This window comes from Carassius auratus, unplaced genomic scaffold (genome assembly GCF_003368295.1).
Source record: "Carassius auratus strain Wakin unplaced genomic scaffold, ASM336829v1 scaf_tig00216794, whole genome shotgun sequence".
NCBI classification, from domain to species: Eukaryota; Metazoa; Chordata; class Actinopteri; order Cypriniformes; family Cyprinidae; genus Carassius; species Carassius auratus.
Genome location: NW_020528740.1, coordinates 159,492 through 184,134, shown reverse-complemented (window position 1 = coordinate 184,134; position 24,643 = coordinate 159,492). Strand labels below are relative to the sequence as shown.

At 36.5% G+C, this 24,643-nt stretch overlaps 2 protein-coding genes and 1 pseudogene across 3 annotated transcripts in view; 1 reads left to right on the top strand and 2 right to left on the bottom strand.

Moving 5' to 3' along the window:
• The window catches only part of LOC113098963 (rab11 family-interacting protein 4A), a 40,748-nt gene extending 27,568 nt beyond the window's left edge, over positions 1 to 13,180 (bottom strand). Inside the window, exons 1-3 of one of the 2 annotated variants that reach the window (XM_026264007.1) lie at positions 12,918 to 13,180; positions 6,550 to 6,637; positions 3,925 to 4,010 (exon numbers count right to left, since the gene is read on the bottom strand). In XM_026264007.1, coding sequence (XP_026119792.1) covers positions 3,925 to 4,010; positions 6,550 to 6,637; positions 12,918 to 13,070 — 327 coding nt within the window. In that variant the 5' untranslated portion in view covers positions 13,071 to 13,180. The remainder of the gene's footprint in view (positions 1 to 3,924; positions 4,011 to 6,549; positions 6,638 to 12,917) is intronic. The other variant, XM_026264008.1, reaches the window with a different exon arrangement.
• A 998-nt stretch (positions 13,181 to 14,178) lies between these two features.
• LOC113098968 (coilin-like) lies at positions 14,179 to 19,722 on the bottom strand (annotated as a pseudogene).
• A 101-nt stretch (positions 19,723 to 19,823) lies between these two features.
• On the top strand, positions 19,824 to 24,294 carry LOC113098967 (retinoid-inducible serine carboxypeptidase-like). Its single transcript, XM_026264013.1, has 13 exons — positions 19,824 to 19,973; positions 20,615 to 20,754; positions 20,911 to 21,000; positions 21,208 to 21,363; positions 21,447 to 21,521; positions 21,972 to 22,044; positions 22,240 to 22,277; positions 22,511 to 22,639; positions 22,742 to 22,832; positions 22,918 to 23,031; positions 23,109 to 23,246; positions 23,677 to 23,840; positions 24,027 to 24,294. Exons 1-13 carry the CDS (start codon positions 19,907 to 19,909, stop codon positions 24,087 to 24,089), a joined length of 1,338 nt encoding a protein of 445 aa, XP_026119798.1. The 5' UTR covers positions 19,824 to 19,906; the 3' UTR covers positions 24,090 to 24,294.
• The last annotated feature ends 349 nt before the right edge of the window (positions 24,295 to 24,643 follow it).

The following is a 24,643-nucleotide window of genomic DNA, read 5'->3' as shown; positions in this document are numbered from 1 at the left end:
AGGGACGACCACCTCAACACATGCTCTCTCTGTGGTTATCCATCAGTGTAATCAATGTGACAGGCTCATTAGTGCTCTGACTCAACGATCATTCAGCAGCAGTCACTCAGAAGAAACATCTCTGTGCTCAAACTCAATCACCAGTGATCTGTACCCAACACTACATACACATACACATACACGCACATACTATACAAACCCAACTATAGAAGCACTTTTGTTTCAGATTGTGATTTTTCCCCCCTTCTTACTAAAACATAGCACCTTTGTTATAATTGATACTGTAACAATGTATTGGTCATTGTTAGTTAATGCATTATATGCATTAAATATAGTTAAAAAATGGAAACTTATTATAAAGTGTTATAATTTCAATAGCTATTGTGTGATAATTAATAACATAAACTTACAAATTACGACTGTGACTTATTTTCACCACAAACAGAGAAAACAGAGGATACTGTATTCACATAAGTAGCATTAACAGACCAAGTAAGCCATTAACTGCTCTCAAGCAGGTCCTGTACATGAGAGGTAATATGCTTGGTCAATCTGATCAGCTGTCTGTAACCATAATCTCTAAAACACGTGTGTGCACAATGATCTACACAACTGTTTAGACACTGATGTGTTAGTATGACAGTGACTCTTTGTGACAGCAATCACACTACACTGCTGTGATCAGAAAGCCTTGCAATGACTGTGCTACCTGACCAGTGAAGAGACAGATATTACAGACACAATATCAGCAAATGGCAGCTTAATTGCATCTTAGTTTAGTTACAATAGCCTATATTTCTATGAATATTTCTGTGATGGCAATATTAGTGTCATTCGCATATATTCTCTCTTATAGTGTCTTGTTAACAGTAAGAGAAAATTAACATGTCAATAGTTTTTGTTTTTGGAAAGAGAGAGGGGGGGAGGGAGAGAAAGAAAGGTGCTCTGCAGAAGATCAATGCAGCGCTTCAGTCCAGTGTTCATTTGAAGTGCTAATAGAAGAGCTTGCAGCAGAGCACAGAGAGAGCAATGCAGATGTCATTTGCACATCCTCGCATGACAGCAGTCCCACACTTTAAAGCTAAATAAACAACCAAAAAAAAATAATAATAATAAAACTGTACAGCAGGAGGTACCCTGGAAATATTCCTAATACCTGCACCACCCTTTTGCGGTTTGAGTGGAAACACATAACATTTCCTGTAAATACTGGAAAGTGCTGGATTTTCCAGAAAGGTTTAAACGACACTAAATGTAATAATTTACTACAACATCCTGCTCAGGCTGTGAACTGATCAAACATGGCTTGTTTTAGCAGCACATTTAGCTATAAACTTATAGATTTGTTCAAATTTCTCTTTTCTCTTCTAGGTTTTTATATGAGAGCAGCGTGTCTTCAAATAAATGGCAATATGGTTATGAAGCTCATTATTATATTCCTAATGTTATGAATGGTTCTTCTTTATCACACTGTACCTAGAGGAGGCTTGTTCACTACTGCTGCTGCTGCTGCAGTGTTTAATATTCACACGAACCAGCTTTATTCTGAAATGTACCATTTGATTGATAAAATGCTTAAAATTGTCCAGTCATTGCTCTAATGATTAATGAGCTATTTTAGATTACAACCGATGGTGCATAACACAAGTGACATTAGATCAGTATGCCATATGTTAATACATCTGCATAATGCCATTTCTGAGCAGAATTCTAATCCACATACATAAAATTATCTCTGAAGTGTTGCTGTAATGCTAATAAAAGCCTTTTCTAGGTCTGTTTGGAGCTAAATTAATCTGTTTTCTTTCCAAACACTGCCACCTAGTGATGATTGAACACTGTTGCAATGACCTGTTTTATAGGGCAAGCCCTTGTGCTTAACAAATGATGTTAACTGTAATGAGGAAATCAATAAATTTAGTAATGAAAACATTTTCAAAACTAGGCATTGCTACCAAATAAAAAATGTTGTTCATTAGAAAGAGCAAGAAACGTTTTATATCAAAGTCCAGCAAAAAACACCTTACAGCTTGTAAAGATTGATTCTCATGTCATTCAAAACCCATAAGACCTTTTTATGAAATCATAGCCAATATACATGCATCATATTTTAATATCAAAAGGCCTTTAAAAGCTCTAATAAAAACAGTGAGTGATTAATCACATAATAATACATCTAAATGTCTTCGTGTACAGTAGGTACAGTCTATGGATGTCAGGATTGCCCTCTACTCTGGCTGTTTGACTGACAGCTCCATTGAGTCTTATATATACAGCATGTTGACAGCAGCCATTAAAAGGTCTGGTGTCAGGTTATGTTTTACAAGGCTTCAACTGTAACTCAAGCACTAGCCTGTGAAACAGTGGCAGTAAGGATTGCTGTGTATATGTGAGTGAAAGCTGACATGTTGGGGATGCATTTTGCCTCCACTTATTACTCTCATCTATCAAGTTCACATAAGCCAGGCACTGAATCTGTATGGACGAAAAGAAGGTCGTTTCTTGTTATATCAGAGAACAATACATGCCTCTTCCATTAAGTGTCCTAATGCGTCTAGACACACTGCCAACAGAAGTGCTTATAGTTTCTGGCTTGCTGTTGGGTTTTAACTGCCTCCATATGGTGCAAATGAACACGATAAGAACAAGCAGGAGTGAAAAGTGATACAAAACATGTACAAACAAATATATTAGCCCGGTCCAAGCCAACCATAACCACGTCAGTGCTAAATTACATGATAGTTATTTGTAAAACACAAAAACATTTTCTTCTATATTATTGATGCTATTTCCCCTGGAAAAGCATTTCTCTGTGCTAACACATACACCAAACCTTTCAACCATTTAGTCATCTCTCGACAACTTCTAGAGTTCTAGAAGTGGTGGGCGATATGACCAAAATCTTATTTCACAGTAACGATATATGATAAAGTTTTTTTTGCATTAAATAACATCTTGATGATATAAAAAAAATTTATACCATAGAAATTTCACAATTCTTGTCTTCAGTGTCAATATCACAAAAGACTAGCCTAAATAAAATAAAAAACAGAAATAAGAAAAAAAAAAGACAAGTAAATAACCAGTGGTTAAATAAGAGTAAAAAAAATAATTACAAGCAACAGGACAAAAAATAAAATAAAAAACGACAGTAGGACACATGAAGAATTTATTTGAATTTTTTTTTAATCATGTTTTTTATCATGTTATCATGTTTTATTGTGTTTTATTATGTTAGTTAGCTGTATCATGTAGATATTTTTTTACCTAATCTAAATAAGATTTGATTTGAGGTTGAAGTTTGAAGTTTGATTGAAATTCAATGCAATGCACAATAAAAAAAATTAAAATGATTAAGAACAAAGTTATGTGTTTTTGTAAATGAACTCCTCAAATGAATAAGAATACTTTTCACTGAGTAAACTAATTATATATTTCTTCTTATCAAAGAGATGATCTCTCTTTTGTTGTTTGAGTCACATAAATGACAGATTAACTCACTTTAAGAGCTGCCCGGGTCCAACATACTGTTACAGAAAGCATGTGCATATATCAGAATGAGTTAGTTCTTTTTGCTGCTGATTGCTTTAAAGGCCTAAATCATCTCATTTAAACAGCAATGCTTAAAACATGCATACGCTTAGTTAACATGACCACATAGTACAGCAACATCATATGAGCCTGTAACTGCAATAGAGACGTTAGTTCTAGTAGCTCAGAGATCCTCATTATTATGGTCAATGGCCATTAATTAAATGGGATGCAATTAGGTGCATGTAAACAATGGTAAACAAGCCTGTTCAGCTGAGCGGACTTAATGTCTTGGGTTTTTGGGGGAGGGGACAACAATATAATTAGACACTTCATGTGGTTAAGTAAAGACAACAGCATCAACTAGCCAGACACATTTAGAAATCTGCCCACCTGATAGTAGTAGCCATTGTCCGTCTGGTATGGTTGTGCACTGATGTTGGGGGTCCCAAGAGCTGATTTCAGGATCTCCTCACAGCCTGAATCACAAAAAAAAAAAAAAAAAAAAAAACTTGTCTCATAAACAAGAAAGAGATGATGCCCAGGTATTATCACATACATAATATTATGGATTTGAGTTGCCTGTATACTTCAAAAATGATCTGTCTATTATAAAAAAATAGTTAATAGACCTAAAACAAGATGGCTATAGATTAAGTTTGCATCACCACTCCTACATTAGTTTAGAAGGATTTTGATGCATCCATCTATTTTTCATTAGAGAAAAAATGCTTCTCAGATATACACTGACTAATTCAAGAAATGTGTCTTTCTCACTTAGACACTATATGGCTATTGTACTGTATGTATAAATCAGCTTCTGTCACTTTAGATTTCATTCCTCTGTTTGACGACATTTTGTGTTTCCTCAAACCAGGCATGAATTATTAATCTAAACCCTCTGTAAAATTTACAGATTCTCTGCTCCACTTATGAGCTTTAGAAAAAAAACCTGTCAAGGTTTACCAAATTTTGATAAAACTAAAGTTTAGCTCTAGATAAAATGTTGAAAAGAAGAACTGTTCTCTTAAACATATGACTAAATTGTCTCAAACACACAAACCCATCTGTAGAAATACAACAAGCTAAGTAAAATGTCATGAATAAATAACAAACTGCGAGGCGCAGCGGAGGGCAGCCCTGGCCTCGGATCCATTTATAGTCACATAACACAAAATGTAGTGAAGACTCAGTGCTCTGTGTGATATCTCAAGTGGGCCACAGCTCGCCTTGGCTCCGGGAATGTCCCGAATGGGAACGTACTGTGGGCAATACATAAATATATAAAGCCGTGCACAATATGCCTGTTATAGAAGAGCAAATATAGACCAATGACCAAGCTATACTAACAATCCTGCACCACACACAACAACACGGTCTCCTCTGGGACCCTTAAAATGACAAACATAGGCTTTGGCTTTGTAGAATTGCTGTGCATGCCTGGGATCCGGGATTGGGGGATTCATTAGGGAAAGAGTGAGTGGGAAGACCACTGGGGCTCATTAAACACAGGACACTGGGGGACAAGGTCTCTGGGCCTGGAGCCCAGTTGGCCTGCCTTTGTCTCCCTCTTCAGCCACTTCCAAAGAGCGCTGGCACACAGACGTCCTACCCGGGTCCCCGTGCCCGCTGGCACATCTCTGCTGCATTAGCTTGCCAAGCAACGTGAGTGTCCCTGGCTGACAAATGTAACCCTGTTTACTGCGCTTTTAATGACAGTGAAATAGGGACGAGCTAGACAAGGCAATAAGTGTCACAAAACAGCTATAAATAAAGTAAAATTAGATTGCCGAACCATGATTACGTAGTAACTTTGTCTACCTAAGAAAACCTCACAGTGATGCTTGACACTATAATCAGGAATAACATGCCCCCGTCTTTTAACCGGGAAGCACAACCCACACTAACAAGTGAATTACTATGCTGTCGTTAAACGGGAAAATGTTTCAGTCTGATAAACGGTTCATTAAAGGCACACCCAGAGATGCTCGTAATTTGTTGTTCAAATGTGGTTATTTTCAATCAGGGAGATCAGCGGTGAAGAAGAGATCTCTAATCAGATTCTGCTCACCAAGGCTATTCATTATCCAATGCATTTCTAGATTTTCACCAGACACACAAGTCAATGCAGAAGGCTTTGGGTTCTTCTGATTAATCGTTTAGTAAAATAAAGTGATAGTCTGGAGATAAAATTGCACAAATGTCTGGAATGATGTACAACATGCTCTTTTTAATTCAGGGACATCTTGTCTGTCTAAAAGAACATGCTGTCTAGTAACTAAGCTTTAATCTCTGGAGAGCCCTTCAGTTTGGCACACTTTGTGCTGAACCTAACAGCTGTGTGTGACAGAACAGAAGAGATGAACATTTAGACCATTAAAGGAAAGTTTAGTATATATAAAAATACATTTCATAATCAGTATTTCTGTCATGCTAAAATAAGACATTCACCTGATAAGCAAATTTGTATTTTTGTTTTTTACTAAACTAACAATACATATGCAAAATAAATTTTCTTAAACTATTTCTATTATTTTTATTTTATTTTTTTATTCACAGCCATAATAAGATATTTATTTGAAGTACTACCAAAGATTTCAGGTTTTCATTTGCACATTCATGACTCTCTAATGTTGGTTAGTGATCAAATGACAAAATATTTTGTTTGTTTGTATTTTTAAATGATTTTAATTTTAGATTTTCATGATTTTATTAATTATTAGCTTATTATCATCTCATGCACCAACTGCAGTTCTGTCACGAATCCCAGTTTGTGATACCCGAGGTAAGGAATACACAATACATTTAATTTTTAATAAAGTAAATTTTTTATTAAAAAATATTAACATAATACGACAATATGTTTTTCATGTAGCTATGTTTTTTACTTTATGTTTGCAGTCATATTTCAGAGATTTTTACCCTTATGTTCTAAGAAACCCTTTCATCTAATGCAAACAGATTCATCAGTGGTATTTATGGGCATGAAATACTGTTGGAGGAGAACTGTCCTCTTACCTTTGATTGCAAACACTCCATGACAGAAATCTTTGAAGTTAATTCTGCCATGAGCGTTGGGATCCAGGTACTTGGCCAACTTCTCCACCTGAAAAATAAGGACAGTTGTGAGAACAGTAACCACAAAGTCACCTTCATGATGAGGACGATCACATGTTCAGTATGGTACCCTTCTATAAATAAATGAGAGGATGTGCGTATTATCAGTGGTCAGCTTCACCTCCCACTGATGAAGCACTGGTACAGCTGCTGTCAGGACGTGTCGGCACTGTCAGCAAGTCTTTGTGATGGACAGCTGTCCAGGTGAAAAAGACTGATCCCGACAAGACTCGCTTACTCAAGACGATTTGACTCGGTCAAGCATAGCTGTATCTGTTAACAGTAAATACTGCGTTGCTCACAGGCTACTATTTCATGACTTGAGAGTTTCAAACTTTCCCTAAACAAAAACTAGACCATTGTTAAATCAATCAAATGAAATGGAATCGCATAGCTCAGATAATAAATGGTCTTGGAAGAATGTAATGAGATTTCTAAGTCTTTTTCATCTCCATTGGATCTTACTCACAGCTCTAAGAAACAATTATTAAGTAATTAAGGAGCTCTCATTAGTCATTTTTCTTTCCTGTGGGAGGGCTGCCAGACATGTTTATGAGAGTTTATGAGAAAACATTCCATGGTAACACAGAAGCCATCGAAACTGATTCCCACTTCACACACGGCTCCTTGACGTCACTCCCTTCTAAATATATTCTCCTCCAAGAAGAGAAGAAGTGTTCTTGACAAACGCTCAGTCTTGCAGCCCTCCGCTCAACCTGCTAGAGTGATTCACCACACTGCCACAGAAATAGAGGCATTTATAGCAATAGCAATAGGATGGAGATGGAAGCAGGTGATGCATCTCTGTGATGGTGCATGCACACACCAGGAAAAGAGGAACACACATGGACTAAATCAGTCACTTGGCTTAAATGTCTCTTCTAGCTCAGCTCAAAGATTCAGAGAAATATAACATGTACACAACCATTTGGGGTCATTAGTACCCTGGCTTATTTGATAAACGTGTTTTGTGAAACAGGGCCCTGGTTACATAGACTGAATATATAATATCATCTGCATATCAGTGAAAAAGAGGAGCATAATTTGGTACATTTTATTTAGAGATTTCACTTATTCAGATCAAGCAAAGATTGTCTTCAAAAGAGTTCATAAAGACATTGTAATCATAATTCATGCTCAGCTCATACTGATTAGGTTTACAATGTCTTAAACTTTTGGCAGTGTGAAGGTTTGAGGAAAATGAAAACGACAGAAATCTCTTTGGTTTCATTAAAGGGATAGATCACCCAAATTTGAAATTACCCCATGATCTACTCAACCTCAAGCCATCCTGGGTGTGTTTGACTTTATTCTTTCAAAAATAATTACAATCAGAGTTATATTAAAAAGGGGTGTTGATGGTGCAGTGGATAAGACACATGCCTTTGGTGTGAGAGACCCGGGTCGAATCCACTGTGAGACACCAATGTGTCCCTGAACAAGACACTTAACCCCTAGTTGCTCCAGAGGCATGTGACCTCTGACATATATAGCAATTGTAAGTCGCTTTGGATAAAAGCGTCAGCTAAATGAATAATGTAATGTAAAAAATGTCCTGGCCCTTCCCAGCTTTATAATGGCAGTGAATCAGCTGGAACGGCACTCTCCCGTGTGGAAGCTAGAGATTATGGTTTATAATGTTAAATATGTTTATTTTTCCTACAAAAAAGGAATTATTAACCCCATGGAGCCATGTGGAGCACTTTTTATGTTGGATAGAAGCACTTTATTGGACTTCTATTGAACTGTTGAATATCAACAGCCATTCACTATCATTATAAAGCTTGGAAAGAGCCAAGACATTTTTTTATATAATTGTATCCGTCTGAGAGAAGCAAGTCATATGTATTGAGAGTGAGAAAATCATGGGGTATTTTTCTTTTATTATGTCTTTACTAGTCATACAGGTTTGAACGGTGAGTAACCAGTGACAGAATTTACCCTTTCAGTCGAAATGTTAATTTAAAGAAGTACTTTAGAGCAGTTGTGTTCAGTTTACATAACTACGAACTGGTGAGAGCAGCATAAATAAAAAATTCACACCAAGCCCAGAATATCTGCAGGCTGATTCTGAACTCTTTGTTTCTGTGAACTCACTGATCAAGCAAGAGTCTTTCATCAGTCTTCATCCTCACAGTCAGCCAGCATTTGTGATGCATTATGCAACATTTTCGTTGCCAGTTTTGCATTCTGTTACGTTTGAGCCTAGAAAGGTTGAATAACATCTGTGAAAGATTAAATTAAAGCTCGGTCTTGTCACTGTGTTTTCTGTCACGGTCCCTGTCAAGCCGTGCTGTTGTCAGTGAGTGTTGCATCAAGGGCTCAATGTTAGCAAGCGCTCTTCAAGGCCACCCCAGTGCAGCCTGTGGGAAGGGATGGAGAGCACAGCACACATGTTCACCACACGTTCTGCACTGAAACATCCTCGTGCTCTTCACGCATACCAATCACAACAACCACATCATCAGGAAACAGACTGGAGGAGGAGGAGGAGAAGGGGAGGGGAGAGACGACGGGGAGGAAGAAGGAGTGAAGCTGAAGACTAGATGGAGGATGAAGAAAAAGATGAGCCAGGAGAGGAAAAGGAAAGGGTATGAGATAACAGCAAATATAAAAGGAACAAGGGATGGGTATAAGGGTATGACATTTAGAGAAATGTAAATAACGGAGTAGAGAAAAGAATTGAAGGAGGGGTTGACGGGAAGCTAGGAGACAGTCTTCACCAACATTCAAGCTGCTATCATGAACTGCTCCTCACAACTGTGAGTCAGAATCTGTGACTAGCACCACACAGAGACCAGTCATCTGTGACTGTACCTCCTGCTGTTACATCACTTCCTTCTGCACAAAGCACTCAGCTGTAGCACTGCAACTGGTACAACCTGGCACCAAAACAATGAGAAATACACTACTTTATAGCCATTTTGTTCATTGCACTTTTTCAGGATTATTATTACTATTTTTCCATATTCAGTTAGATTCTGTTGTGATAGAATTCAGCTAAATATACATACATACATATATATATATATATACAAATACATATATATACATACATACATATATATATATATATACAAATACATATATATATATATATATATATATATATATATATATATATATATATATATATATATACATACATACATACATACATACATACATACATACATACATACATACATACATATATATATATATATATATATATATATATATATATATACATACACACACATATATATATACACATATATATATTCAGCAAAAGCATTATTATTATTATTATTTTAAAGATTGTAAACCCCCTAAAATAAAGATTTCCTAAAAAAAAAAAAAAAAGAAAGAAAAAAATTCATGGTTTCTACAAAAATAATAAGCAACAAAACTGTTTTCAACATTGGTAACAATAAGTAGAAATATGAAATGTTTCTTGAGCAGTCATTCTGCATATCAAAAGGATTTCTGAAGGATCATGAGACTGAAGACTGGAGAAATGATGCTCAAAATTCAGCTTTAACATCACAGGAATAAATTACATTTTAAAATACAGTATATTAAAATAGAAAATATTTAATAAAAATTGTAATTATATTTCATAATATTACTGTTTTTACTTTATGTTTTGATCAAATAAATGTAGCCTAGATGAGCATAAGATACATTTTATTATTTTAAATCTTATAGACCCCAAACTTTAGAATAATACTAAAATATAATAACAAAAAATGAAACTGAAAGCCCAACCCCAAACATATCAATCAAAGGCCATATCTGGTGTACACTAGGTTTAGTGTGTATCTTACCAACCCCAAACATAAGTGTATAATAACAGAAAAAAATAAACATACCCAATAAAAATAAAGAACCTACAAAAACAACTAAATCGTAATGTACATAACATATAAAATATATACAAAATGTTTAAAACATCAAATATAATGTAAAATCACAGTTCCACATTATAATGCACAAATCATTGAGAGGTGATCACATACAGCTAAACACTGTGCGTTTGTCCTATGCAGCAGTAATTATTTGTCTTTAGGTTTTAATCTGTATTTAAGGTTTAGAAAGACGACGAGTCCTTCCCCTTTGTGCCCACTATAAATCAGATAAAATCACCCATTTGTCACCACTGCTGACTCCTGCTTACGTCTCACCATGTTTAGCAAGAAAAACAGTCCCACGGCCTGACTCGGTATAAAACCATTCTGTGACAACTCAGTGAGCTGGCATGGGATTCATTTCTGAAATCAAATGAGATAATCTGTGATTTTAATAATCCAGGCCATGCACAACATCAAGGTTTCCTGAAAAAGATGTAGGCAAACTGAGGCAGGTTGCTCATTTCGTTTTCATTACTGCTTTCATTACTTTGTTTCCACTGAGACTATAGAGACTTATTTTAAATGTCAAAGAGCCTTGAGGCACCTCAATTCATTACGGATTCTATTGAATGTGTAAAGGAAGCCAATTAAACATCTTAATCAGCTGAACAAAAAAGCAAACGTCAACCAAGAATGGCTGCACGTGGTTGAGCAGCACACAATGCAGAAAAAAAGACTATAATTTGTGTCAAGTAGAGAAAATACTAATGTATTACCAAAATCTCCAGCCAATCTCAAAATGACCCTGATAAATCCAGATATCATTCTTAAAGTCTGTGTACGCTTCAGATCCAAAACACTACCTGCACTAACTTAAACACCACCCTGCTTTAACTGAAAGGAAAGGCCTCTTCAGCATCCTCAGAGTGTTAAACATCGATTGCCATGTGACAGCAAAGGAAATGAGTATTTTTATAGCCGTAATTTCTGCTGTTTGTATGGTGCCTTCATATCAGCCTAATGACATGAGAAAGCACATTCAGGGGTCCGTCTTCTCCTGAGTGATTCTTACTAAAAAAAAAATTAAAAAGGCCTCCTGACAAACACAGTGTGGCCCAGTTGGGCAGAAGAATGAGAAAAAGATCATGAGGATTAGCCAAAGCACCCATGTTTCCTGTCATTATGATGTTTGTTTCGGTCACGCTCTAATTACAGGCAGTTCTCCGCCAGATCAACTCAACGATCACCGTGAGAGGGGAACGCAATCACACGCTTTATTGTAGCATTAAATAAATCCTTATGGGAGACAATTTTGTTTTCATTATGTTGCCACTTTAATTGATTTATTAATAAATGTAGTAGAACTGTGTAAATGAGAAAGTCCACAGACACATGCTATATTTTGTTGTCAGAGAGCTAATCGCAACTGAATGCAATAAAAGACACAAACTCAACTGATATTCAGCAGGAGCAGAACTCACACGGGGCAGTGGATATTGACTAGTCACTCTGAGGAGAGATGCTCTCCATTAGACAGATGTCTAGACCAAAGCATTCATTGGCAAGCTTTTAGGAAGCACAAACTGAACTACACAGACAAATAAAACATATATTATTTGACAGGCTGGAATTTTGCAAAATAACAAAAGGTTACATTTTCCATGAAATACTTTTTTGAATACTTGAAATAATAAACTGAATAATAATTCTTAATGTTTTGCATGTCCTGTACAGTGAGTCAATTATCCATTATCAAATTTTCTCATTTAAAATGCCCAATGGCCTAGTGAAATTAATATTGTGATATAACCTACTCTAAAAAAATACACTGTGTCATAATTATTTTATGCTAAAAATCATTATGATATTAAAGTAAATAGCATGTTACATTAAGATATTTTGTAAATGTCCTTTCATAAATATATAATTTTTGATTAGTGCATGGATAAGATTAACTTCATCTGCAGCTTTAAAGGTGATTTTTTTTTTTTTTGCACCCTCAGATTCCAGATTTTCAGTTTCTTGGTCAAATATTGTCTAATCCTAACAAACCATACGTACATCTATGGAAAGCTTATTTATTCAGCTATATCATATGCATTCGTATATACATATGAACGGTTGAATCTGCAAGTGATGCCTGATGACATCACAGCTGATGAGGGAGAGTAAGGAGACAGTTGTCTTGGTTACTTGGCGGAAGTGCAATTATTAAACTGCTAAGATCCTAAATAAACCATAAACCTATAGCTTCAGTCTGGCACCAATTACAGAAAATACTATAAGTGGATAAACCAACCTGTTTGCACAAATTTGGAGAAAGCGTTTTAATTGAACCCAGAGACTGCAAGAAGTAGGGTACAAAAGTGCTCCGCTATTTTAAAAGCCACACATTCCGAAACGAGGTAGTGAATATATAAATAGAGAGGTTCTTACTTCATCTCCCTGGCCGAACTGTAGACCGAGGTCCACGAAGTGCTCAACACGAATATATCCGTCTGCGTCCTCGTCGCACACGTCGAACACTTCTTTGAGCTTTTTCAGGAAACCCAGCAGCTGCTCTTGGTCGGGGAAGACACTGCCGTCCATCCTTGTGAAGAGGCGCTGTATCAGAGAGCCTGGGCAGCTGCGAGCGAGCTCTCCATCATCTCAGCCTCGCAGCATCGCTTCAGTCCGGCTGGAGGAGAGCCTCGGCGCAGCGGAGGAGGAGGCTTTGACGTCGCGTGTGACGCGCACGCCTTTAGCTCGCTAGGATTGGTTCACGCAACTGACATAAGTGTCAACGAAACTCGGATGGGATTGAATTAAGAGAGAACGGATCACCAATTAAAGAGGTTTCAAAACAAAAGATACGATACATTATCGGCTGTATCCGTTCATGTTCTCTTGCTCAGGGTGTCAACACTACTGAATGGATATCGGTTTATAGCTACGTCTGTTCAGAATAATATTCTTATTCTATTCACTACTAATGTTGGGAAGTTTACACCCCCCTTTCGGAATCTGCAAAATGTTAACAATTTTACCAAAATAAGAGGGATCATACAAAATGCATGTTATTGTTTATTTAGTATTGACCTGAATATTTAACAAAAACGATATTTTAGAAGAGAAAATAATAGCTGAATGTATAAAAATGAGCCGATTCAAAGGTTTACATACTCTTGATTCTTAATACGGTGTTGTTTTGTTTAGTGATAGTTCTTCTGGAGTCCCTTTGTCCTGAACAGTTAAACTGCCCGCAGTTTTTCAGAAAAATACTTCAGGTCCAACAAATTGGTTTTCACACTGAGGACAACTGAGGGACTCATATGAATCCATTACAGAAGATTGAAAAGCTCACTGATGCTCCAGAAGGAAACACAATGCCTTAAGAGCCGGGGGGAACATGTAACTATCTTCTGTAGCCTCTGAAGGGCAGTTTAAAATAAAATTAAATATATATATATTTTTTTTAATACTGCTCTTCAGAGGCAGTATTACACGTGTACATATACATACATACATTATATATATATATATATATATATAGGCAAAATATGAAATATGTACACATCTCCTGTTCAAAAAGTTTCAGAACAACTTATAGAGGAACTTTTTCAAGCATATACATGTCTAAAATATTTACTTATTTTTGCATGGTGTAACAATACCATAAAGGAAAAAATAATTACAAACAGTACACATATGCTTTAGTCTCAGTTTTGTTGCTTGCTTTTGTGATGACACTACTTTTTATTTAAATTCATCTAAAGACATGAATTGTATAAATTCTAGCAGAAATGCTGCTCAGTTTTTTTTTTTTTTTTTACTTTCAACTTTATTTTTAAACAGAACAAATTAACACACAATTTCCTTCTCAAAAGCAACAAGTAGAATATTGTTTACACTAAGTGCAAATTGTGACAGGTGAGACTGACAAAGAATTAAGCAATTCGTACTAAAACCTAAACCTATGTAAAAACAGCCTATTTGCACCCACTGTATAAACACACACTCATAATAAATCAATCACCTCTACTACCATCTAAATAAAAAATATTTATTTAACTGACATTGAGAATAAAATTAAAGGTTAATACAATATAGAAATAAGCTGTTTCAACAAAACAGCATTAAAATAAAAGGTTGTCCGTGTAGGTCTGGCTCAGTTAACATGTTTTGTGTGACCATCATCCAACATTCTCCACAATGAGCCGGGGCTCCAGAAGAGAATCCCAGCGCTCAGTCAGCTGCAGGAAAGACATCAAAGAAACGCTTGTTTTAGCCTGCCACAGCATACACTTGTACAAAGAACTGCCCTTATTCACTTCAACAATTAAAAGGGATAATCAGGAAGAAACATTTGTTTGGGATTGGGGGATGGGGTTACAATCCAAACTACAAAAGAGGGTTTAGAGCTTTGCCAAACTGTGCTCGCAACAGCACTGTCAGGACACTGCATGTGCATACACATAACACATAGCATATACACATAACACATAGCATATACACATTTATATTCCTTTGAAACTTGTGTAAAATGCACTTCCCCAGCAAGTGTTGGAATTATGATCCGTAATCTGAATTCAAAATATAATATAAATCTGAGAAATAATCAGTCATGGTGCTAATTAGTCCAAAACACTCTTCTTACTACAAGCTATTTTTTCCATACAACTACGACTGCTGATATCTGAAACATCTCCCTATCAATAATGTTTGGATGCACCGACAGCATTCTTTGGGCCGATACCGATATTAACAAAAACATATTGGCTGATTCCAATGCCGATATTTGTCACTTCTTCTCTTATTTGAAATTTTTCAAATCATGTTTTAAATCAGCACAGTTCAAAAAACACCTATATTAAATTATACTAACAGTTGTATTTCGCCTCAACAGATAATTTCTAATGAACATGGACTGGATCCATTTAACATTCAGCAGGCCTACATAAATACAACAGAACAAAAATACTTATTAAATAAACAGTGCTTTTTGGGTAGGTTTAACAGTTTTCAGGTACAGAAATAAAGTAAAAACATGTAAAGTAACACTTAATCCGTCTTTATTGTAAAAGGCCCGGTTTCACAAACAGGGTTTAGCGTAAGCTAGGACTTTAGTTAAATTAAGATATTTACAAAAATGTTATAGAAGAAATGCAACATTTACAAAAAAGCAACTTTAATAAAATTGTCAAAGAACAACGACACTGACATTTTCAGATATGTCAGAGCAAGATATTTTCAGTTGAGACAGCTCAAACGTGCATTTTAGTCTGGGACTAGCTAAAGTCTTGTCTGTGAAACCAGGGGTTTATTATGATTAATCTTATAATTTCTTTTCTCATAATTTTTGTACGTTGAAATATCTATGAGATCTCCTTTACTAAGGCAGGACTCTTATTTTGACGGGTTTTCTAATCTATGGAGGTATATGGGAAAGGAAAGCAGGCAGTTCTTCAGATCTGTATATTTTCGTTTACTGTTATTTGTAATAAGTGTTTTGTGTAATTGGCTGTATGTTGATGATAATGCAACTAAGAGAGAGTTTAATATGCACTTTTCGTGCTGTGTTTTGTTAAGCTTTTATGGAGATTCTTTTTTTTTCTTTCTTTTTTTTGTGAAAAGGGATGCAAAAAACTTAAAACATCAGTAACGTTTTGGTCATCATTCAGATGAGGTCCGCTACACTTATGAAATTTACAAAAGTTATTTAGTCAAGAATAGTGTGCGATTTTTTGTCTTTTGTTATTTTATTAGCATTAAAGTGCAGACAACAGCGCTAGGCTTATACAACAGACATTATACATCTCAGTGCCTTCACACAGTTCACTAATAAACCATTGGTTTGTTATATCGGCCTTTTTCCTCATATAGCTGATATGCCGACGGTTGTTAATTGAGGAAAAATCTTCCGATAATTGGTGCATCCCTACAATAAAAGTTAATAACAAAATGTAATTTTGTAAGTGTATGTGTTTCATATAACTCATATTATTCACATATTAATTTAATGACAAGTACATTGGCCTTTGTTTAGTAGGACCCCTGAACAGTTCATATGTATTTCCAATCCACTGTAAAACCGTTTTAATAAGTAGATAGATCTGAATTCTGATTAGTCAATTCAATGTTGCAGCCATTCTAAAAACCCATGTGACTTGGGAGTGAACATGACGTGGTTATTATGTAAGATTTAAAAGTATATTTAAAAATGAAAAAAAAAAAAGTTTCTCACTAACACACAGCTTGTCGCTTCAGAAAAGATTAATTGATGGACTGGAATTGTGTGGATTATTGTGACGTTTTTATCAGCTGTTTAGACTCTCATTCTGACGGTACCCATTCACTACAGAGGATCCATTGGTGAGTTATTGATGTAATGCCAAATTTTCTTCAAATCGGTTTCATTTAAATGAAGAAACAAACATCTACATCTTTAATGGCTTCGATGCTTATTTCTTTAAGAGAGCGTTCAGTACCTGTGATCCATGTGTGACAGCATACTCCACTCTCTCGGATCCATCAGGGTTCTGATATACCAGGTCAAACTTGCCCGGTTCAGCTGAAGCTATAGTTATAAAATATTATTAGCCATAATAAAATAAAGTATTGCTGCAGAAGGAAGATTGTTTAATAAAGCAACTGCAAACCTCAAGGCTTTAAATTAATAGAACTGAAACAGTTGCAAACTATTTTATTTGAGCGATACCTTGAGGTTGAGAAAGAAGTTCAAGCTCTATCATTTTTGTTTGAGGACTGAATGCAATAATCTTCGCTTCCTACATAACAACAGCAAACTGTTAATTTACATTACACACAACACAATTTGCATTAAAGAAGTGTAAAATGGCCTACTTTATAATCAGACACCTCTGGTGTGTAGTTCTCAGTCAGCTCCAAAAGCTTTAAGACAAGAGAGAACCATGAAAAACACAAAGAGAACTTACACGTGGACACTGAATCTAGAAATAACTATCAAGGCATTAAAAAAAAACACTGAAGTATATCTATTATCATTTATCATATCACATTGTACCTTAAAGGCGCACTGCAGGGGGAGCTGCCAGCAAGGGTAAAGCAGTGTAGTCCCATCTGGGAGCTATTTCAGGTGGATTCTACAGGAACACAAAAAATTACCTGTATGGCGATTAATATGTAAAAAAAAAAAAAAATGAATGTAATCATGTACTTATAATTTAGAATATCTATTATTAATTAATACATAGAAATGACTTTAAAAAAAAACTAATAAAAATTTGCTGAGAACATTACTATATTATACTTTTAAGAAAATGTTACTGTGAAAATAATATTTTTTTTGAGGAAGCAAAAAACACTGATTATCATAACATAATGACATGATAAGCAAGAAAATATTAATTTTTTTCTTTTACCAAGAAAATCGTTTATGTTTTGTACATCTTATACGCAGATCCCTGGTTGAAACATTAAATAAGGCCATTTTTATCAGTTGCACGATTATGACAAAAATATCACAATTTCCTTTGAATGATATTTATACCATTGTTTGATGCGGCTACATGCTGTATTTTTATATGAAAATAAACAAGCTGAAAAAAACTAACTGAAAAGCTATTAGTGCTTTTAGTACTTGTTAGTGCTTTTCTATAGTATTAAGCATTTTGGTTTCTTTAAATTATAAAAAAGTAAAAATATGAATGATATTATAAATGTTATACTAGAACTAAAATTAAAATAATGGGGAAAACCCTTAAGATAACATGTAGAAAGAAAAAAACGCATCTTAGGCACGCAGAATAACATAAGTGGATTTTGAACGATTAATTGCTGCTTTGAACGATTAGGTAATTGTGGCATCCATAACTGTAATCGCGATTAGAAATTTGATTTTTTGAAATTTGAGCTGCCCTAGTAGCAGTATCTTCTTCCTATCTTCACTTTCAACTCACCTGCACAATAAAACTTTCATTAGTTAGAGAATCTTTCTTTTTCTGCCACTCTCCATTTTCATAGTTGAATTGAAAGTCTTGTTTCCAAGGTGTTCCCTTGGCCCTACCAAAACCTCCTCTCCCACTGCCTCGGCTCGCTCCTCGACCTCTGCCTCTCTCCTGACCTCTTGTGTTTCCTCGGTCTCTGTTTGCTGCTTCACTAACACCAGGGCTCAGCCCAGCAATGTTCAATCCCATTCCTTGCAGGTTTGGTTTCTTTATCACCAGCTCTATTTCACTGGCCTCAGAGTCTGAGCTCTCTGCCTTATCCTGGGGCTTATTAGACACAGAAGACGAGACTGACTGAGCTGTAGCTGTGGAGGGCAGAGTTGCTACTTCTGATTTCTTCGCTATGGTTCTGGCCTGGCTGGGTGATGATGATGAGGAAGAGGAATCAGTGGAGCTCTCTCTGCGTTGTGGAGTCTGTAGTGGAAGTTTTGAGGTTGTGCTAGATAGTTTAGGTGTAACCAGAAGAGACTGTACAGCAACATTGCGTTTGGATTTCTCTGTGTCATCCGAAGAAGATGTGCTTTCTTTCCGTGACTTTCTGGCAGCGCCATTCTGCTTGGGTTTAGGTTTTGGTGTAGGGGTTTTATAGTGAGACTCATCCTCACTGCTGTCCGGAGAACTTGACGTTGGTTGCCGAGTCTTGGCACAAGTTGTTTTGTCACTCGTAGGGACAGCAGAAATGCTTTTCCTGTTGTTTTTAGTAGAAGACGGGGTTTCAGTCTTCTTTTGAGGGGTGGCCATTGATTTGTGCATCTTCATGTTTCTTTTTTGTACTTAAACCTTCGCTGATCTGCGTTTCATCCTCTCTTACTCTTTTCTTGGTCTTTGAGTTTTGAGCTTCAGGGTTCTGGTAAACTTCTTCTCCATTAATGTAAACAGCACTGGATGCCTTCACCCTGTCAATAGACATGATAAATACTTATACAAAGGTCATTTAAACTAGCATAAACGTTCGCCATGTTATTACATAATACAGTTCTTACCTTATGCTATCATTATCACGTACAATATAAATACTTTCTGTGGGGGGCAGGTAACAATCCTCTATATACAAGTCTAAAATAGTCCTACGGCTGTAGCCAAACTTTTCCTTTATGATGCTGGAAAGATCTGCGACAACTCGGGATTTGTTTAAGTTCACCAACAACCAACACATCCGACACTCAGGTGTCGCGGGAGGAGGATAATCAAAGTACAATCTAACCCTGACAGAATTGAGACTGGAGGTGGCCATGCCCGAGCAGTTCATTATCAATGAGGATGATGGAGGCGCGCACTGTTTTAAACACACACTCTGCTGCTCTCTCTTGGTGTGGAAGAGAATAACTACAGTTTACTTCCATGTTCGTCAGCTGACTGAAGTCATATGATACTGATCCTCACACCACAGTGTCCAGAGGACTGGGTTTAGTGGTGGTGGGTCTGAATACAGCCCATGCGGCAGACTGTTTGAGATCGATGATAATGGCGCGCTCGTGGATGGACATGCTGGCTGTGCTGCTGCTTGCTGTGAGCTTTTATAAAGGTACGGAATATATCTAAATTATAGCCTGCTGAATGTTACCCCTTTGGAAATTTGTAGGGATTGTGTGTATCTTTTCAGGCACAGTTATACTTTTTGTGGTTATTGGTATTAAGGAGTGGAACTGCAACATGAGGAGATGCACTGATATGTTTTGTAACTTTAGATACAAAGTGAAAGCGAAAGAGAATGTCCGTTTTTTAATTTATTTGCATCATGTTATACGCAAATCTGTGAACCGAGAACCGAGTTAAAATAATAAAGAACCCGAATGATTTCTCTCAGTTTAGGCTCTGTCCAGGGTTTTCGAATTCGAACATGCATTCACGTTATTAGAACGATGACTCGTATGAGTCGGTTCTTTTTAATGAATCAGATACACTAATGCGCTTTAATTGGCTTTAATTTAATGACTGGCTATTATATTATTCACAATGTCAAATGTAATTAAATAATGCCTATGTTAGAACAAATTCTATAACATTGACATTAAAACGTATTTGGAAACATATGAAAGCAAAAACTTGCAAACTGTATGCAAATGAGGCACAGGGTCAAATGAGGATTCAGAACAAGAATAGTTTTGTGCAATCTTCAGACTTAAGTTAATATAATGTGATTTTCTATTGTTCTTGTTTTCACAGGAAGTTGTGTTCCAGTTGAAACCAAAGAGTCATGGGAATATGTTGATGTCCGTGATGGAGCTCATATGTTCTGTTGGCTCTATTACGGCAATAGCTCCAGTGCCAGTTATAAAGATCTACCTCTGGTTATGTGGCTTCAGGTTTGTCACTCATCTGCCCAGCATGATCCGTCATATATCTTCTCCACATCCTTCTCCAGATCATATCTCTGTTATACCTTTTCTGTTTTTCCAGCTGGATTTTCCCTCTCTTTTCTGTATTACATCTATGGTTGCTCATGTTCCTGTTTATTTTAGGGAGGTCCTGGCGGATCTAGCTGTGGTTTTGGCAATTTTGAGGAAATTGGACCTCTTGACAGAGACCTTAAGCTGAGAGAAACCTCTTGGGTATGTAAAGATATATTTTCTAGACTTCCATATCCATAGTATTGATTGAGGAGTTTATTTTGAGAAATACAGAATATTTTATTGCCTCGTTTGATTTTCATTGTTTCTTTATAAATAACTTTTTTTATATATATACACATTATATACATAAAAAAAGGAATTTGTGAATATTTTATATTTCACCTACAAATATATGTGTCTATCCAGGTGCGTGCTGCCAGTGTGTTATTTGTGGATAACCCAGTGGGCACCGGATACAGTTACACAGACACTGAAGATGCCCTCACCAAGGACGTTGCAATGGTTGCATCAGACATGATGGTCCTCCTCAAGAGCTTTTTCTCTAAACAGACAGAGTTTCAAGTAAGCAAAACAAAAATACCCATCAGACTGAGCTTAATATATTTTCAACATTTGACATGGTATCTCACTTTTCTCCCCAACAGAGTATTCCCTTCTACATATTTTCTGAGTCTTATGGAGGCAAAATGGCAGCAGCTATTTCCCTCGAACTCACAAAGGTACTGAAATAACTGTTCTCCCTTTAGGCTTCATGAGAGTCATTTTGTAGCAACACACACAAGACCAAAAAGGTCACGTGCTTGCTGATTTCATCTATATGTGGAAGCGTCACAATAGTTCCTACTTCTGCAAAAGTAAATCTGGCATCAGTTTAAAATACTAGTTTTTCCCCTGGCTTCACAGACCAGGCTTAAGCATAGTCCTAGACTAAAATGTAAGTCTGAGCTGTTTCGACTGATCTTAAAATATATTAGGGCCTTTGTTTTATCTCAAAAAGCACACAAGTTTTTTTTTTCTAAGCACGTTTATAAAACTTAAACTTTTTCCTAATTGAACTATGGCCTAATCCTGGTTTAGTCTAAACCCTGTCTGTGAAACTGGGCCTTTATCTGTTAGATTATTCTAGTTTAATTTAATTTGCACTGAATGTTTATTTACTCTCTCTTTAGGCTGTTCAGGCTGGTTCAATCAAATGCAACTTTGCTGGGGTGGCTTTGGGAGATTCCTGGATCTCTCCTGTAGGTCTGTAATAAGCTTGTCAAATTTAGCCTGCTTGTGTACAGCTATGTGTCTCTCTAATGAGTTATCATATCTTGGTTTACTACTCATTATGCATATTCATCATGTATAGTCCTGACTCACATGACAGCAAAAACCAGGTGTGATGCATTACAATACAGCACTCAACACATCTGATTGCTTTTTCTCTCTATGCAGATTCAGTCATGACATGGGGTCCTTATCTTTACAGCACAGTGAGTCATTCATCATAACACCTCTGTCTCTCCAGAGAGATTAAGCATGATTGCATTAGCCTGATCAAAACAATACACTACCATTCAAATGCTTCTGATTAGTTTGGTCCAAAATGATGGTGTATAATCAATTTAGTGCATGAAATGTATGCGATTGTGTCCTGACACTTCAGATGCATGTTGATCAGAGGGTTTAATGCTACTGATGTGTGTCTCTGTGCTGTGGTTTATAGTCTCTGTTGGATGACAATGGACTGGACGAGGTGACTAATGCAGCAAAGGCAGTGCTGGAAGCAGTGAGACAGGGCCAGTACCAAAAAGCCACAGACTTGTGGTCCATCACTGAGAATGTAGTGGAACAGGTGAGTCGAGCGCCAGGAGTTTAAGATTAAATTCACTTAATGCATCGTTTAATTCAAGAAATTAGATATAATGCATGCTTCATTCAGTGATTTTTGTTACAGAACACAAATGGTGTGAACTTCTATAACATCCTCACACAAAACTCAGATGAGATGGTGAAGACCAGTTCAGATCAAACCAATGGATTCCTCTGTGAGAAGCTCAGCATGCACAAATTCAAACTTTCTTTGTGACATAAACGGAAGTGTTTGCTCACCGTTTTGTCTTGTTTTTACAGCCTCACTGAAGCGTCGCCACATTCGCCCTTTGCACCGTCAGTCCCTCTCAGAGTTGATGAATGGGCCAATCAGAAAGAAGCTTGGTGTCATACCAAATAATGTCACATGGGGAGGTCATTATTCTTTTTATGATTTACAGAGGTAATTGTGTAACACTGTGTGTCTTACAAGTGTTCTCCTGTTCCTTCAGGACAAGCTGAAGCAGTGTTTGAAAGCATGGCAGGAGATTTCATGAAACCTGTGGTGGACATTGTAGATCAGCTTTTGGCTGCTGGAGTCAATGTTACCATCTACAATGGCCAGCTGGATCTCATAGTGGACACAATGGGTGAGGACGTCAAGCATTAGAAACATTTCAGAATGGCAACTCTCGACCAACACATTTTAGACTATAGTGCTTGGGCCATTTACACTTGATAGTTGTGTGTGTCCAAACTAATATGTCCCAGACAGCAAACAAAATCTACTTGCTGTACACTGATTTATAAAGTCATGAAACCAGAGACCATCCTGTCTATTAAATCTGATCTCAAGTGCTCATAATGCAGTGCTTGGTGTAATTGGTAATGTGCCACAGCTGACCGCTTGTGATCAGATTACCCGAGTCGGATGTTAATAGATGGTGTTTGTAAGTCAGTAAGCTTTTTTTATAATCCACTTTACCCATCAGTTTGATATTTAGACCATTATTATTGGGTGTTGTCAGGATAGTGTTTTTGCAGTGCAGTGATAATTGATTTGAGTTTATTTGTGAGCAGGTCAGGAGTTGTGGGTGAAACAGCTGAAATGGGACGGACTCCAATACTTCAACAAAATGAAATGGACGGCACTGGAGGACCCACAAACACAGAGGCAAACTGGAGCTTTCTATAAGACCTACAAGAACTTTGCCTTCTACTGGATCCTCAAAGCTGGGCATATGGTACACAGTTTTATTTTTTGTTCTAAATGGTTCAGTATCATTATATTCAAGTAGTGTTAGCATGGTCTAAATGCAGAAGCTATGGTGGTTTGGCTTCATTTTTCTGAAGGGAAAATACATTACTCAGTATTTATTTTTAGATTTCATGAGTGTATGTGACCATCTCTGTCCATTACATCATCACAGATCCCATCTGACCAGGGGCCAATGGCTCTGCGGATGTTGAAGATGGTGACCCAGCACGAGTGATGGATCTCATTCAGATACGAACTGGAATGGCTTGCTAACTACTTTTAGACAATCAACACAAGAATGTTTTACCAAAATCTGACACTTTTTTTTTTTATCTTTTTGTTGAGATTATGAGGTTATCTAATCAGTTTTTTTTTAATGCCTGTGTCTTGTAAAATTTGTAAATTTGAATGCCTGCAAACAATAAATTCATAATTTTTTATACGGTTTAAATAGTTGCCTGAAAACTTAATTTGGTAAGAGTGAACTAACTTTTGGTACTTTTCCTCAAACAACATGACAAGAGAACGAACTTGAAAGTTGTTTAATATTCCCATTTATTTGCAACACAATTTATCTGCAAGTCGAGGAGGAGGAAAACTAGGATCATCTCCTTTCTTTTCACACAACTGCATAAACAAGGACTTTTTAATTTTGCAATTTTGAAAAAGGTACATGACTGTGTTCAAGGTACAAGTTTAGTTTATGAATAAATGTTAAATTATAAATATGTGCAATCACTAAAAGAAAGACCACTCTGGTCCTCACACAATAGTCTACAACATGCACCA